The sequence below is a fragment of the Lithobates pipiens genome, unplaced genomic scaffold, assembly GCF_037356315.1.
Source record: "Lithobates pipiens isolate NorthernLeopardFrog02 unplaced genomic scaffold, aLitPip1_a1.2 Scaffold_169, whole genome shotgun sequence".
Taxonomy (NCBI): Eukaryota; Metazoa; Chordata; class Amphibia; order Anura; family Ranidae; genus Lithobates; species Lithobates pipiens.
In genome coordinates this window covers 247294-265244 of record NW_027507754.1, presented here as the reverse complement: position 1 = coordinate 265244, position 17951 = coordinate 247294, and the positions used below count along the sequence as shown (strand labels likewise).

General features: G+C 44.8%; 1 protein-coding gene across 1 annotated transcript; it reads right to left on the bottom strand.

Annotated features, from left to right (window-relative positions):
* Positions 1–714: 714 nt before the first annotated feature.
* On the bottom strand, positions 715–15517 carry HIKESHI (heat shock protein nuclear import factor hikeshi). The gene is made up of 5 exons (XM_077484920.1): positions 15305–15517; positions 11955–12192; positions 8210–8361; positions 3729–3847; positions 715–1722 (listed from the first exon to the last, which is right to left on the bottom strand). The coding sequence occupies exons 1-5, from the start codon at positions 15332–15334 to the stop codon at positions 1668–1670; spliced, it is 594 nt and encodes a 197-aa protein (XP_077341046.1). The 5' UTR covers positions 15335–15517; the 3' UTR covers positions 715–1667.
* Positions 15518–17951: the final 2434 nt, after the last annotated feature.

Below are 17951 nucleotides of genomic sequence, written 5' to 3'. Positions count from 1 at the left end.
GGATCAGGCAATTTATATTGAAAGAAATTTCAGTTTTACAACAGGAAAGAAAACAAAAAATAATAAGACGCAGTGCCCTTTGGACGACATACACATAAAAAGAAAAAACAAAAACAAAAGTGCATGACATTGCGTCTTACAAGGTAGTTTTACTGACAGCAGCCTATGGCTCCTGCTGCCCCCTGTGCCTCCTGTGAAAGTGAGGGTAGCGGTGCCGCAGCCAAGACAGCACTGGAGCACTGACAGGAGTTGGGTACATTTTTTAGGGATGGGCATTGGGATTGGTAGAACGAGTAGTTGGGCATTTCTGTTACCTTAAAGCAGAGAATGCATTAAGGTATAAAACCCTTTGGACTTTAGAGCTACCTTAAAGAATAACCGGGTAGGCTGTTCCCAAGGCAGGCAGAAGGTAAAAGGACTAGTCACAACAGCATTGCCTCCCTATAGCTGATCTTTCCCCACTGCTGACTTACCATGCTAGGTTCTGCACTGCCTCTCTGTGTGGAGGTGGCCATCTTGGAAGAGGCAGGGCTTTCCTTCCCAACCTCAGAGCCTCCAGCAAGCAGAACAGTGATCAGCACAGTAGTGACATCACCAAATCACACTATAGATCTCCTACAACTAGCAGTCATAGGCAGCGTGCCTTAGATCTCCCACTGCAGATATGGACTGTAGGGACAGGCGTGCCTATGCACAATCATATACCAGGAAGTGTCCACCTAAATTTTAATTTTATTTTTTTTAGGAGAAATTTAAGACAAAAAAGGTTACTTTTCAGGTTACTGCTCATGCAAAATTAACAATTCTAGATGTTTCCTATTAGATGGCCAATCTATACTTTGAGTTCAGGTCCACTTTAATGCGGCAAAGTTCTGCCCAATCAGAATAACCCAATATTCAGGCAGAGGGACGGCATGAAAAGCTGCTGCAGGTATATTCAGGCACCTCTAGTAGTGCATATTTTATAAATATTAGCAGCTTTTGGTTTTTGCAGTTTAGGAGTCACCAATTTACATCTAAAGCAAGTAGCTAATAAAACTATCACAGTAAAAAAATAAAACAAAAAAAAAACAAAAAAAAAAAACCCTTAGATCCAGCACCTTTAATTATTTCACTAAGTACCTTTACTAATCCACTGATGGACGATGGAAAGTTAATCAATGAAAACATTTGGTTTAACAACCATTTCTGCTTATTTTTCAGTTGGTAATAGGATTAGGAGATTTGGTCATTGAAATCCAAACAAAAGTTGACCTGCTCATCTACAAAAAAAATAAAAAATCTCTTCTCAGAGCAAATAATTTAATGGCAGACATATAAGCGATCGTAGTAAAGGTAACCTTAAAACAGGTTTAGTAAGATACTTATTGAAAAACAGCACATATCTGAAGAGGGGTGATCGAAAACGGCCGAGGGGGCCGACTGAGAAAAGCTGCCAGACCCCCCCCCCCCCAAAAAAAGCAGCTGGTCAGACCCCCAACCCACCCAAGATTCTAATCATCCAATGAGATCTGTGTGAAGCAGATACTACTGTGCCTGCCATTCAGAAACACTCCTTGCTGGAGGAAAAAGGGAGGCAGGAAAGGGGTCCAAGCAAAGAAAGTGTTAAAGAGAGGCACAAAATGTAGCTTTCCAATTAGGGAAGGCCGGTGAGGGAGGCAGCCGCTCTACGTCTTCCAGAAAAAGGGGTTCTGTGCCAAACGCCGCTGGAAGTTCTCGTACCTGCAAGGTGACAAGAAAAAAATGATTAAAAAGGACTTGACCACTTGAAGACACTGAATGATTGAAATCGGTTCTGATATCGCTGTTTTACTAACCTGACAGCTTATTATTCTAAATAGGAAACCTTCGTATTGTTTGCAATTATAAAGATGCTAAATACCAGCAAGAATAAGTCCTTACATTTAAAGTGGTTGTAAACCCTTATGCCGCGTACACACGATCGGAATTCTCGTCGGAAAAAGCTCTGATGGTTTTCCCGACGGAATTCGGCTCAAGCTGTCTTGCCTACACACGGTCACATCAAATTCCGATCTTTTATAACGCGGTGACGTACAACACGTGCGACGCGACTAGAAAAAGGAAGTTCAATAGCCAGTAGCCAATAGCTTCTATCTCGTAGTTGAATCTGAGCATGCGTGATTTTTGGAGTGTCGGAATTGCATACACACGATTGGAATTACCGATAGTTTTTCCGTCTGGAAAATTGAGAACATGCTATCAATTTTTAGCTGGCGGAAATTCGGACAGCTAAATTCCGATGGAGCATACACACGGTCGCATTTTCCGATGAAAAGCTCTCATCTGTCTTTTTCTGGCCGGAATTCCGATCGTGTGTACGCGGCATTACAGACCACTTTAACCTACAGGTAAGCCTAGAATAAGGCTTACCTGTAGATGCAAGAAATATCTCCCAGACCTGCACGGTCTAGGAGATTTTTGTAAATTACCGTATGGGGATTTCTTCTGCGAATGCGCCGGAGTTAGAAAGGGCACACTGGAGGGTATATATGGAGGGTCTAAAGACTCTGCATGTCTCCCCTGTACTCCACTGAATGTTTTGCAATGCAGTTTGCATTGCAAAACATCCCTTCACGGCAAACACCGAAAACTTGACCCGGAAGTGACGTCAGTTATGTCAGAGACGTCGCTTTTTGGGGTCACAGAAGGGGAGGAGAGCAGATGTGTGTCCACTCTTCTTCCCCTCTACCTGCCGGCACCTGCCATGGAGCTCCTGGACCTGCTGATGGGCAAGCGGAGCCCGGTAGCAAGCATGGAGGGGTGTGGCAGTGGCGTGGGGTGTATCCGGTACCGGGGGTGTGTGAGAGCGATCGGGCGGCAGCACAGCCACCCAAATGCTCTCACCAAACAGGCAGAAGTCTGCTGCGAGACTGTTTGCGATACCCCCCCGCCGACATAAGGACCTGGTGGCGAAAGGGTTAAAGTAAGTAGCTACAAATACTGTATTAGATACCTGGACAGGTAAGTGTCCATATATTAAGACAGGTGTCCTCACCCGACTCAATTTTTCAATCGGCTACCGGGTGCTGCTGCCATCTCCACTAAAGGTAAAACAACCACTTCCCTACAGCGCATGCACAAAGTGCTCTGCGCTTTGTGAATGGGTAAGCTGCCGGGAAGGAGGAGAGTGGCTGCGCCAAACTGAACCAGAAGTGGGAGCGGGTACCTGTCAAAACCAGGTACCCCCCCCCCAAAAGGTGGGAGGCAGAAAAACAGAGCTTACCCCTTTTGGGTGGAGTTCTGCTTTAATATCACTTTAAAACAGGCAGTGAGGAGGGGACAGAAGGCCTACTCACCACCTGTCAAATGCACTCTGAAGAACAGTCCATCAAGCATCGCTCTTCAGAAGACAACACAAATGTATACGAGCCCTTAAACTACTCATTTATATCTTCACCAGGGGGAAAATAGCCATGTCTGGAAAACCCTTTAAAAATCAAAGAATTCTTTCAAAATGGATTCTACAGAAAACTATATGTACAGCTAGAACTACCCTCTCCACGGGGTGTCAAAGCTGCTGTGCGATTTCACTGCAAAACTTCTGTATTGATGTTCGTGTCCAGCTGCATGTCATTTTAGATTTTTCACATAATTCCACTTTCAGGCAAAACCATTGTGTCTGAATGTCCAACCCAAACAGCAATATAATCAGCATGATTACCAAAATAAAAAAATAAAAAAATCAATGCTTTACAGGTTTTCCTTACCATTTGAGGACCACATTGGCTGGTATGAAGACTTCTGAAGGGTTAGGTGTCATCTGTGCCTGGGATATGGCAAATGATGTAGCAAAATTATAGAAGTTGTCCAACATTTTCTGAGTGAACTGGAAGGGGAAATAGAAAATGGAAAAAAAATTAAATTCCAAAAGGAGAGTGAACCACCCTTAAAGTGGTTGTAGCACCTGAGGCCAGGGGGGCATTTGTATGGCGCCCCCCAGAGTCAATACTTTGTAGAACCCCCTTTCGCTGAAATTACAGCTGCAATGTCTCTACTAGCTTTGCACCTCTAGAGAGAGTGACATTTTTGCCCATTCTTCTTTGCAAAATATCTCAAGCTCTGTCAGATTGGATGGAGAGTGTCTGAACAGCAATTTTCAAGTCTTGCCACAGATTCTCAATTGGATTTAGATCTGCACTGATGCAGAGTAGTTGCACAAGTAGCGGTACTCATGCAAATGCACAGATACTTGAAACTGATACTTTCAGGCTCGGTTCTTTGAGCTGTCAATAGGTCTCCCCTGTTGACAGCTAAAGTGTTAAAGAAGATTGGAGCAGAGATCAGTGATGTGTAAAACACAGCCACGCCCCCCACAGTTAGCAACACTCCCCAGGACACACTTAACCCTTACACTGCCACCTAGTGGTTAACCCCTTCACTGCCAGTGTCATTTACACAGGAATCAGTGCATTTGTATAGCACTGATTACTGTATAAATGACAATGGTCCCAAAAATTTGTAAAAAATGTCCGATGTGTCCACCAAAATGTCGCAGTCACAAAAAAAAAAAAAAAGAAAAAAAAAAAAAAAAGAAGAAGAATTGCTGATTGCCGCCATTTAAATAATAAAATAAAAAAAATTATAAAAATGCCAAAAAAATAACCCCTATTTTGTAAACACTATAACTTTTGTGCAAACCAATCAATAAATTGCTTATTGCATTTTTTTTTTTTTACCAAAAATATGTAGAAGAATACGTATTGGCCTGAACTGAGGGAAAATTATGTTTTTTTTCAAAATTGTCACTCTTTTTTTGTTTATAGCGCAAAAAAAAAAAACCGCAGGGGTGATCAAATACCAAACGAAAGCTCTATTTGTGGGGAAAAATAAAAAGAAAGTACGTCAATTTTGTTTGGGAGCCATGTTGCACGACTGCGCAATTGTCAGTTAAAGCGGCGCAGTGCTGAATCGCAAAAAGCGCGCTGGTCAGGAAGGGGGTAAAATCTTCCAGGGCTGAAGTGGTTAAAAATTAAAAAATAAAATAAATAAAAAAAAAAATTGTATCCCTAGTATAATTAATTATACAGGTTGTGGTTAGAAAGGACTCACAAAAGGATTCAAAAGAGCACTACAACCCAATGAGTGTATGGAAACCAGTGGTGGATTCCTTACACTGCACGGATGATGGCCAAAAAGCTGAAAACAGCATGCAGTTTGGAATAAATGGCTGCATAATTATATTAGGTTATATTTGCACTATACACCAACAGTTCTGGAGTATACTTGGGCATAAGGGAATGATCTGCATAACTCCACCCACCGTTCTGACATGAAGATTTTATTTTTCGGAAACATGATGGAACTGGAGATTTTTTTTTTTCTAACCACTTGAAGACCAGCAACGTACGTCCCTGGACTTCAAGTTGTTATACTGGGATGATGCAGCTGGAGGCATCATCTGGGTATTGTTTTTTTAAGAGCGGATGGTCGGCTCTCTTGTAAAAGCAATCCTAGCAGCTAACTAGACACTGGATTGCTTTCACAAGCAACAGGAGGGGACCTACACCCCCCCCCCCTCCAAGTTTTCAGGGATCTCCCATCCCACAGGGAGACCCGATTAACCAGCTGGCGCTTCTGCTGGCTGATCACAGGGGCACACAGAGACCAGAAGAGCTCTCTTAACCTTTAGGGCAGTGATGGTGAACCTTGGCACCCCAGATGTTTTGGAACTACATTTCCCATGATGCTCATGCACTCTGCAGTGTAGTTGAGCCTCATGGGAAATGTAGTTCCAAAACATCTGGTGTGCCAAGGTTCACCATCACTGGTCTAGGGTATAGGCACCCAGAAGCAATGAGAATACATCACTTTTTCATTGTCTCAGATATAAACGGTGACATTTTTTAAAATGAAAAGCATTTGATCACACCGATCCTGGTGTGATCAAATATTTTTAATGGAAGAGCAGGGATCTGGGGTCTAATAGACCCCAGATCTCTCCATAAAGAGTACCTGTCACTGCCTATTGTGATCACATATTTATATCCCCTGTGATCACTTATTAAAATAATAATAAAAGAATTAAAGTGATAGTTTAAAAACATTTTTCTTATAGCACCCCCACCATCACTGCTCGCACGCAAGGACAAACGCATGTGTCAGTCCTGCATGCACACAAACAGCAATCGTTCCACACACACACACACATCAGATCATTATTATACAGGATTTTTATAGCACCAACAGTTTGCGCAGCGCTTTACAACACGAGGGGAGACATTACAGGACAATACATGAGGGATCAGAGGGCCCTGCTCCTTAGATCATAGACAGCAATTCTAGCACCAGACCTCCTATGTAAAATCAGGTGTGCGCAATTTTAAAGCACGACATACTATTTACTCGTCGTAACATAATTTTTTAAAATTTGACCAAAAACATTGGGTATTATATTGTATTTTTGTGCATTACAAAAAAAATACAAATGTATATATATATATATATATATATATATATATATATATATATATATATATATAATAAAAAAGTGTATCCACCCCCCCCCCCCCCCCCCCCAAATAATAAAAAAAAAAAAAAAAAAAAAAAAAAAAAAGCAGGTGTGAAAATGCCAAAGATTGCAATTCTCTGTTTATTCCATAGGGCCTCTGCTTTAAAATAAATATATAATGTTTGGGGGTTCCAAGTAGTTTTCTAAAAATACTGGATTATTACATGTAAATAAAAAAAGTGCCAAAAAAGGCCTCATCTTCAAGTGGGTGCACACATGGCACTGTATTCAAAGAACACACAATGTAATCTTATTTTTTAATATCTTCACTGAAAGAAAAAAAAAAAAAAAACAAAAACAAAAACAAACATTTTCAAAAGATTATTTTGTAGTCATCACCACATTCCAGAAAATATATAAAAAACGCCTCTATTCTTTCTCTTTACATTCTAAGCAGTGGTAGACCGCCCTCTAGTGGGCAGCCAGAACATTTTTCGTTCCGTAAACCAAACAAGATCTTAAAAGTAATGCATCTACTGTACTTAGTAATGGTTGCTCTCTTTGCTAAAGGCCTGTATACCAGATAAGAAAATTGTATGAAATTTTCCATACAAGGAACAAGTGTTTCCACAGCCGATTTCAACTACGTCAACACAACGACCGTTTTTCGTTCAGTGTAGGGTTGTCCCAATACCACTTTTTTAAGACCGAGTACAAGTACTGATACCGATTACCGATACTTTTTTTTAATCTCATGTGACAGTGGCACATGTGTCCAGTAGTTTTTTTTTTTAACAATTTTTTTTTTTTTACATTTTATTATTTTTACAATGCTTTCTTTTTTTTAAGGGGGGGGAATGGACAGTGTGTGTTTTTTATTTTTTTTATTATTTTTTACATTTTTTTTTTTATTATTGCAACTCTTCTTATGAGACCCCTGACATCTCCCCTTTGAGACAGAGAAAGGGACTAGGGACACAGATTCCCCATTCCCTTTCTCAGCAGCCTCAGCTGAAAAGGAATGGAGAGAAAAGATAGTGGCTCCTCTCCATTCATAAACTTAAACATTGTACAATGTTTCAGTTATGTGAATGGACGGACTGTCCATTCAGAAAAGTAAGGAGCCGGATTTACCGATCGAGGGGGTGGAGGAGGAGCAGCAGCATGGAGGGGGGACAGCAGCATGGAGGGGGGACAGCAGAGAAAAAGGCCGGCTGTCAGACTTTGAAATCTTTACATGTTGATCAGTGCTTGTAACCCCCCACCGCACTGACCACCCCGACTGCCCAGTTATCGGGTGAAGTATCGGAGCATTTGCCCGAGTACAAATATTGGTACAGATACCGATACTAGTATCAGTACAACCCCAGTTCAGTGTGTACAGAAATAACCAAATAAAATAAAAAAACGCACATGACTGAAAGAAAAGAACGACCCTACACTATACATCACTTACTCTTCTACTATGCTAGTTTGCTGTTGGCAGTCAAATTTTTTTGTATAAATTAACAACCATTGTCAGTTACATGATGATTCGCACCTTCGTGGACGATCAGTCATCCGATTTTCTCATAGAGTGTACTAGGCTTAAGACGATTGATGGTAAACTTGCTGAAACTCCATGTGCCATTTTTCGATGGTACTTTTTCATTTTGGCTGCACTAATGGTGGACTACATACAATGACCAAAATATTCATCAGAAGATCTTCTCATAGTTTAGTCTGTAGTCTCATACTGACCTGAGTAAACGAGTCCACATTTGACACGGCCGCATTGGCTACCGGAGTTTGCTGTGCCAGCTGCTCAAGCAGTTCAACCGAAATTCCTATCTGCGCCACCGAAGGGGTCTGGGGCAAATTCATGGCTCCAAATGGGTGCTGGCTGCCTTCCCCTACAATGAACACACACACATGTTAAAGCCCAACTCTAGGTAAAAGTTTTAGTTTCTGATTTGGATAGAGTAGGGAAGGGTCAGAATCGCACCAGCTTATTTTACTGCCCCCTACGCCCACGTCGCCTAGATTTCCCCTTTCGGTCCCAATGATAGGATGTCACAGGGAAAGGAAGTGACAGTAAATCTCTGCAATGGAGGTGAAGACAGCAACATAAAACCTTTTAAATCGTAAACCACAAATAAGAAAAACAAAAGAAAAAACTTCTCTCTGCAAGTTAAGAACAAAATGTGCTAGTATGCATTGCATTACTAGCACATTATGAAAGGCTTATCTGAAAACAAAACCCTCCAGCAGAGCGCTGTCACGGCTCCCTTGGGGCTTCTATCTTCCCCCGGTCTTCCTTCGGAGTTCGCAGGCTGCGGGTGCGTGACTGGCAGAGCCACGATGACGTCATTCCCGCGCAAGTCACAGACGCAGCGTGGCTCCTGCTACACGCCAATCAATTGAGTACAGTATGTATGCGCCAGTGACACTGCTAAAATAAATATCTCCTAAATGGTGCACGATTAGGAGATACAGTACAAAATTATTCATACCCCTTGAAAATTTCCTCATTTTGTCATGTTACAACCAAAAACGTAAATGTATTTTATTGGGATTTTATGTGATAGACCAACACAAAGTGACACATAATTGCAAAGTGGAAGGAAAATGATAAATGGTTTTCCAAATATTTTACAAATAAATATGTGAAAAGTGTAGTTGTATTCAGCCCTCCCCGAATCAATACTTTGTAGAACTTCCTTTCACTGCAATTACAGCTTTAAGTCTTTTTGGGGATGTCTTTATCAGCTTTGCACATATAGAGAGTGATATTTTTGTCCATTCTTCTCTGCAAAATTGGATGGAGAGCATCTGAACCACAATTTTCAAGTCTTGCCACAGATTCTCAATTGGATTTAGGTCTGGACTTTGACTGGGCCATTCTAACACATGAATATGCTTTGATATAAACCATTTAATTGTAGCTCTGGTTGTATGTTTAGGGTCATTGTCCTGCTGGAAGTTGAACCTCCACCCCAGTCTCAAGTCTTTTGCAGACAAACAGGTTTTCTTCTAAGATTGTTCTGTATTTGGCTCCACCCATCTTCCCATCAACTCTGACCAGCTTCCCTGTCCCTGCTGAAGAAAATCATCCCCACAACATGATGCTGCCGCCACCATGTTTCACAGTGACGATGGTGTGTTCAGTGTTAGTTTTCCGCCACACATAGTGTTTTGCTCTTAGGCCACAAAGTTTAATTTTGGTCTCATCTGACCAGAGCACCTTCTTCCACATGTTGCTCTGTCCTCCACGTGGCTTCTCGCAAACTGCAACGGGACTTCTTATGTTTTTTTTTTTTCAACAATTACTTTCTCCTTGCCACTCTTCCATAAAGGACAGGTTTGTGGAGTGCACGACTAATAGTTGTCATGTGGGCAGATTCTCCCACCTGAGCTGTGGATCTCTGCGGCTCCTCCAGAGTTACCATGGGCCTCTTGGCTGCTTCTCTGATTAATGCTCTCCTTGCCCGGCCTGTCAGTTTGGATGATGGATTGAACACTGCTCCGTGAGATATTCAAAGCTTGGGATATATATATATATTTTTTTATGTATATAACCAAACCCTGCTTTATACTTCTCCACAACTTTATCCCTGACCTGTCTGGTGTGTTCCTTGGCCTTTTGTTTGTTCACTAAGGTACTCTAACAAACCTCTGAGGGCTTCACAGAACAGCTGCATTTATACTGAGATTAAATTGCACACAGGTGGATTCTATTTACTAATTAGCTGACTTTTGAAGGCAATTGGTTCCACTAGATTTTAGGTAGGGGTATCAGAGTAAAGGGGGCTGAATACAAATGCACACCACACTTTTCAGATATTTATTTGTAAAAAAAAAAAAAAAAAAAAAAAAAAAAAAAATGTAAAACCATTTATCATTTCCCTTCCACTTCCAAATTAATGCATTCTATGCATTAAGATAAAAAAAAAAAAAAAACAAAAAAACAACCTTCTGTGTGCAGCAGCCTCCCCTAATACTCACTGGAGGTCCATCTAGATCCAGCGATGTTGCCAAGGACTCAGCTGCCCGAGACTCCCCTCCTCATTGGTTGAGTCAGCAGTGTGGCACCACTGGCTCCCGCTGCTGTTAAAGTTAGTGAGCCAATGAGGAGAGAAAAGGGCAAGGGCCGGGCCGCGTCTCCATGTCTGAATGGACACAGGGAGCTGCTTGCTGAGGGGGCACGCAACAGGCAGGAGGGACCCGAAAAAACAACAACACTGAAAACAGATTCTGGTGTGGCAAAAAAAAAAAAAAAAAAAAAGTAATATATATATATATATACACACACACACACACACATACCTTTTCATGTGGGTTCAGTGCAAATTGAGCCATAGAAAACAAGTGGGCTCAAATCGCACTGCAAAGAATTGCATGCGAGTTGAACAGGAATGTGGTGCAATTTTTGTCTTAATCACATGCGATTTTCCGCACTGCTATAGCGTGAACCCAGGCTTAATGGACATTCTCTGCAAAACAAATGTTAAAGCGGAGGTCCACCCTAAAATGGACCTCCGCTCATCGGAATCCCCCCCCCCTCCGGCGCCACAATCGGCACCTTTCAGGGGGGAGGGGGGTGCAGTTACCTGGATAATCCAGGTAACTGCACCCACTTCCGGGCTAGCTCTCTGCGGAACGAGCGTAGGTTACGCCCCGGTTCCGCAAGCACCCGCCCCCTTCAGCAAGTGCCCCGCTGCCTGCTGGGAAACACACAGCTCCCAGAGGCAGCGGGGACCGTCCGGATTGCGCCGCGCGGCTCGCGCATGCGCAGTAGGGAACCAGGAAATGAAGCCGAAAGGCTCCATTTCCTGATTCCCATACCCAAGATGGCGGCGGGACCCGGCAGCCGAGCGAGCGATCGGCTTCGGGTGCCGACATCGCGGGCGCGCTGGACAGGTAAGTGTCACTATTTAAAAGTCAGCAGCTGCAGTATTTGTAGCTGCTGGCTTTTAAAAAAAAAAAAAAAAAAAAAAAAAAAAAACGCGGAGTCCCGGTGGACTCCCGCTTTAAGAACATTTTGCCCTCATCTTGATGACCCTGCTGGGCTTCATGGAAAGAGCTGTCAGGAAATACAATCAGGTTCAGCAAGCAGCACCCTCAATGGGCTGAAGAGTCATTACATGGCAGAACTGCATATCTAGTAGGAGGCGGATCTTTCATGGATATGCCCGTCCTCCAATCACATAGCAGGTTTCATTGATGGAAGCTATAGTAGGGCTTCCATGAATGGAGAAGGGGGCGGTTTTGATAAGTGTTTAGCGCTCATAATAATCCCCACAGCACTGGAAAAAATAAAAAATAAATAATAAATCACAGCTGCCGGGGGTAAAGTGGGGCAGAGGAGCGGACGTGTTAATGAACAGCAGCAGCCACCCAGCACAAGGGACACTTCTCATTCAATGTATGTAAGGGTTTAAGGGTTTAAAATTGGGGAAAAAAATAAAATAAGTAAACCTAATCTTCACAAGAATCTTTCTCTTACCAGATTTTAAACCAGAAATTTTGAAGATGGCACTGGGCTTTTCATTGGTGATGAAGCCAAGCAGCTGCCATACAGGCATCCCGCTGTGATCAGGATATGAGATGTAGACGGAGCCCCCCATCCTCTCCGGGAACGGGATGGTCCCCAGCATGAACACCACCACGTGGTTGATGCTTTCATAGTCCGGCAGGTTAAAGACAAACTTATCCTCTGCTATTTGCTGGGCATCTGTCTGCACCTGAGGACAAAAAAAAAGAAAAATGTGGTAAAAGAGAACCGTCATCTGCACACTAGAGGTGGTTGCGGGGGGGTTTATGGGGGAGATCCAGTTTTGCCCCTCCTTTGGTGAACCTGCGTCACTGTGTGTATATTGTGTACAAGAAACATATACAGATGCATCTGAAAACATTAGACTATCAATTTCAGGGAATGCCTGTGTAATCTTGAGGTCTATGGACCTCACCTCGCATCTCATGAGTCCGAACCAAAGTAGTACAGGGACTACTGTGAAGTTGCGCAGATATGAATGGTTATCATTGGGAATCATGGGGTACGATTCGTCATGTGACTCTGATGACCAAAGTCGCAGCAAGAGTCGCAAAAAGTGTAAAAGGGGCCTAAGGTGGAGTTCCGCTTCCCCCCCAGCAAAAAAATTAAAAGTCAGCAGCTACACATACTACAGCTGCTGACTTTAACCACTTGAGATCCGCTCTGTAGCCGTCATTCAGGACTACGTCTATTGATGTCGTCCCGTGCACGAGCGGCCTGCACGCCCCCTGAGGGGCGCGCACGGCGCGCTCTGTGATCGGCGAGTCTATGAGACTCGCCTGATCACTGATCCGAGCAAGGGGTCGATCCCGACCCCTTACCACGTGATCAGCTGTCAGCCAATGACAGCTGATCATGTGATGCAACGGGGCCGGTAATCGGTTATTATTCCTCCTCGCGCTGACAGCGCGAGGAGAAAAAAAAAAAAAGAGCCGATCACGGGCGGCCGTGATCGGGACATCAGTCCCGATCACGGCCAGCCCTGCCAGTGCCCACCTTCCCCCTGCCAGTGCCCACCTGCCAGTGTCACCTTAATAAAACATAAGTGCCCCCCGTCAGTGCCACCCACAGTGCCACCCAGCAGTGCCCACAATCTGCCTCAACAACGGTGCTGCACCCCAGTCCGTGCCCATCAGTGTCATCTACCAGTGCCCATCAGAGCCACCTATCAGAGCCACCTATCAGAGGTACCTATCAGAGGTACCTATCAGTGCCCCTTAATGCCACCCATCCGTGCCACCCATCTGTGCCCATCAGTACTGCCTTATCTGTGCCTATCGGTGCCACCTTATCTGTGTCTATTAGTGCCGCCTTAACTATGCCTATCAGTGCCCGCCAGTGCAGCCTATCAGTGCCCACCCGTGCAGCCTATCAGTGCCCACCCGTGCAGCCTATCAGTGCCCACCCGTGCAGCCTATCAGTGCCCACCCGTGCAGCCTATCAGTGCCCACCCGTGCAGCCTATCAGTGCCCACCAGTGCAGCCTATCAGTGCCCACCAGTGCAGCCTATCAGTGCCCACCAGTGCAGCCTATCAGTGCCGCCTCATCAGCGCACTTCAATGAAGGAGAAAAATTACCTGTTTGCAAAATTTTATAACAAACTATTAAACATGATTTTTTTTTTTTTTGCATCTTTTTTTGTTTGTTTAGCAAAAAATAAAACTCCGAGCTGTAATTAAATACCACCAAAAGAAAGCTCTATTTGTGGGAAAAAAATGATAAAAATGTCATTTGGGTACAGTGTTGTATGCCCGCGCAATTGTCATTCAAAGTGCATCAGCGCTGAAAGCTGAAAATTGGTCTGGGCAGGAGGGGGGTTTAAGTGCCCAGTAAGCAAGTGGATAAATAATCGGACACTAAGAGCCGGTTCACACAGCGGGCGATGCGAGGCGACACGACTCGCCTCGCTCTCGCAAGTCGCCCCCGTTCTGTACAATGGAACCGTTCTGAGAGGAGCGACTCGAGTCGCTCCGACTCAGAAAAAAGGTTCCTGTACTACTTTTGGGCGACCTCGGGGCGACTTGCACTGACTTCTATACAGAAGTCATCTGCAAGTTGCCGCTGAGGTCGCGGCAGGTCGCGGCGAGGCAAGTCGGAGTCGCCTCGCCTGCAGTGTGAACCGGCCCTTACCTGTCCTGGAGTCCAGCGATGTCGGCACCGTAGCTGATGTTTCCATTGGCTCTCTGGGGGGGGGGGGGGGGGGGGCACCATTGTGGGTAAGGTAACTAAGGTGAGCTCAGGCATGTTCACATACGCCACGTGCAGCGCTGCGCTAATCACAGGTAGTGAGACATTGCCCGATCTCTGCAGCTGCACATCGGGGGAAATGTCTCACTGCCTGTGATTAGCGCATCGCTGCGCCGACTTCCTGGTGGGTCTGCACGTGTTCCAATGCGAACACGCCTGAGCTCATCCTTAAAGGTAACCTGGCAGCTCCCTACTGTGAATGCGTGAAGTGGCACTGGGGGGTGGGGGGAGGGGCAACGACTTCTGAGTGATCTCGTCGTGGTGAGATCCCTCTGAAGTGAGGGCTCCCCCGAAAGATGGCAAATGTGGCACCAGAGGGGGGGGGGGGGGTGGCGGGGTTTGCAGATAAGTGGAGCTTCCACTTTTGGGTGGAACTCCGCTTTAAAAAAAAAAAAAGTTAAGAAAAAAAAGGAAGGAAAAAACAGGGCAGTCACTGCAATACCACTTTCTGAAAAGTGATCAACCATGGAACACTTTTCAGAGGGCGGGCGGTAAGCATTTCCACCTGTCTGAGAGCCCTAAACTTTGGTTTTGCTCGGGCACCGCCCAGCCGCTTTCAGTCTCTAGTAGAGTTTTAGGGCTCATTCACACTTGAGGGTTTGGGGGCGGTAAAACTCAGCGGTTGAGCTGCTCTTTTGCCACCCCACCAACAGATCCCACCTTTAGCTGCGGAGGGTGCCAAGGCCTCAATATTTTCCTTCACCCATTAACATGTGAACAGGGTCGCTTGGAAAGCGTTGTGCACGCAGTTGCAGCACGCCAGTGTGCATGCAACGCCTCCTCACCGCCTCCGTGCTCAGATCGCTCTTCAGAGGCCATAGAAAATGTGATGGCTTCCTTCCTGGCGGTTTTGGGGTCATCAAACTGCACGTTGGCGCAGTACCAAGTGGTGCGGTTCAGCGCAGGTCACCATAGAACGCACACAACACCTGATCTCAGGTTGGAAACCATGAAGACCATCATTGTCCTCCCCCCAAGACTTGTGTTGTTTTGTACTACCCCTCCCCCTCCCTGGAGAGGACACATTACACACACAGCTGTCATCTGTCACTTACCAGCCTGCCAGCCACCAGGCAGCCGAACATGTCTGCTCCCCAGCCCTGTGTGCCTCCTCCCGGGGTGTGCCAGCTCCCTCTCCCTCTCACCCTCACTCAACACACCCGATCCCGGCCAGAAACTTCCAGAAGCCTTCTGATTAGGCTATCAACAAAAAAAACAAAAAAACAAAGCGTGCCCCGCCCACTCCCTGACTCCGGCGCCGCCATGATGGAAGTGGGCAGGAGCGCTGCGGCCAATAGGCGAGCGGGCCACGTGCTTTCCTGTCATCGCCCTCTTTCTGCGCATGCTCCCCCCGGTAGCGACGTGACCCGTACGGATTCGGCCATCTTTGAAAAGGGAAAAGCCACTTGTCAGATATGAATGAATGAACGTGTCTGGTCTTGTCAGAGCAGTGAAGTGAAGTAAAGCTCATTCGGTTTATTTTCGATATTAAAGAGAAAAAAGTAGTGCTAGGTTCCCCAATTATTTTATATATATATATATATATATATATATATATATATATATATATATATATATAAAACATTGTTATGTGCATCAAGTCTCAAATGAACCACAAGGGAAGTCATCCGTTAAACGATTCCAAAGTGCAAACTATGAACATATTTTATCCACATGACCTCCAGAAGATTTACCCCCCCCCCCCCTTCCTGATCAGGCCATTTTTGCGATTCAGCACTGCGTCACTTTAACAGACAATTGCGTGATTGTGCGACATGGCTCCCAAAAAAAAAAAATAGAAAAAACAATCGGCACATTTTTTCCCCCACAAATAGAGCTTTCATTTGGTGGTATTTGATCACCTCTGCAGTTTTTATTTTTTTGCGCTATAAACAAAAAAAGAGCAACAATTTTGAAAAAAAGCTATATTTTTTATTTTGCTATAATAAATAGCCCCCAAAAATAGATAAAAAAAACATATTTTTTCCTCAGTTTAGGCCGATACGTATTCTTCTACATATTGCGATTTTTTTTACAAAAATAAGCGTATATTGATTGGTTTGCGCAAAAGTTATAGCGTCTACAAAATAAGGGATAGTTTTATGGCATTTTTATTAATATATATATATATATATATATATATATATATATATATATTTTTACTATTAATGGTGGCTATTAGCGATTTTTATCCTGACTGCGACATTATGGCGGACACATCGGACACTTTTGACACATTTTTGGGACCATTGGCATTAATCAGCGATCACTGCTATAAAATTGCATTGATTACTGTAAAAATGTCACTGGCAGTGAAGGGGTTAACCAGGAGGGGGTGCTGCAGGGGTTAAGTGTGTCCTGGGGAGTGATTCTAACTACAGGGGGGTGGGCTAGCTGTGACACATCACTGATCACCTCTCCCGATTACAGGGAGCTGTGATCAGTAACACTCTCATTAGGCAGAACGAGGAGATTCTTGTTTACATTAGCATCTCCCCGTTCTTCCTTACCGTGAGACGATCACAGGTATGCCCGCATACATGGAATCTGGGGGACCCATGGTCGGACTCGCGGAGCTCGCGGCGGGCGTGTGCCTGCTATCCAAACCTCGCGAGATCACGTAATATAACGTGATTTTGCACAGCGGAGCCAACCTGCTGCAGTAAAACTGCGGCGGCTGGTCCGCAAGAGGTTAAGAGCCGTCTCACACTGGGGCCAGAGCCACGTTAGCACTAAAGCACAGCTCGTTTTAGTGGCGCTTTAGCGCTGTTTAAGCAGAGCTTTTCGGCTGGCTTTAACCCCAAAAAAGGGGTTAAAAACACCTGTGTTATGGTGCTTTGGAAGTGATGCCCATTCATTTCAATGGGCAGGGCGTTTTGGGAGTGCTAAACACAACGCTCCCAAACCACCCCAAAGATGCTGCTTGCAGGACTATTCTTAACCCCAGTGTGAAAATACACACTGAAATGAATGGGGCGCTTTTCAGGCGCTATTTCTAGCGCTAAAATGCCTGAAAACCTCCTCTCTGTGAAAGGGATCTAACTGACAATTGTGCTGCTGTGCGACGCTGTACACAAATAAAATTGATATCCTTTATTTTCCCATAAATAGAGCTTTCATTTGGTAGTATTTGATCACCTCTAGGGGTGCAACAGATCGTCACAATCCATGATCCGATCGGCACACACTGCGATCCGCGGAAGCGCTCCACGTTCTCGGCCTTAGGAAAGGCCATGGCTTCGGCCTAGTTCCGGAGCGGCGGCCATCTTGGTGCACCCATCGGCCGTCTACAATATGATCGCTCCGTCAAATGACAGAGCGATCACTTGTAAACAAACCAGCGTCATGACGACACCAGTTCCTCTCTCCCCTCTGTGTACAGATCTGTACAGTGGAGGGGAGAGATCGGATGGCAGCAGCGCTGTGGGCTGGATCTGTAGTGCCTACAGCGCTGCTCTGTGACAATTGCAGTCATAGCCATCCCTCCATACCCCTCCAATACCCTGCAATACCCTGCCAATACTCTGCAATACCCTGCCAATACCCTGCCAATTCCCAGCCATACTCAGCGATACCCAGCCATGCTCAGCCAATATTACAATGGGAGAGATGACGTGGATATTACAGTGGGGAGATTGTGGATATTACAGTGGGGGAGATGTCCATTACAGTGGGGGAGATTGTGGATATTTCAGTGGTTGA

Bases quoted from the DNA above. Each gene is read 5' to 3' on its own strand.
- HIKESHI (XM_077484920.1), bottom strand. From the start codon at position 15,334: ATGTTCGGCTGCCTGGTGGCTGGCAGGCTG. The intron at 12,193-15,304 runs GTAAGTGACAGA...TTTTGTCCTCAG, and splicing joins GCCTGGTGGCTGGCAGGCTG to GTGCAGACAGATGCCCAGCA. The intron at 3,848-8,209 runs GTCAGTATGAGA...TTCCCCTTCCAG, and splicing joins ATGTGGACTCGTTTACTCAG to TTCACTCAGAAAATGTTGGA.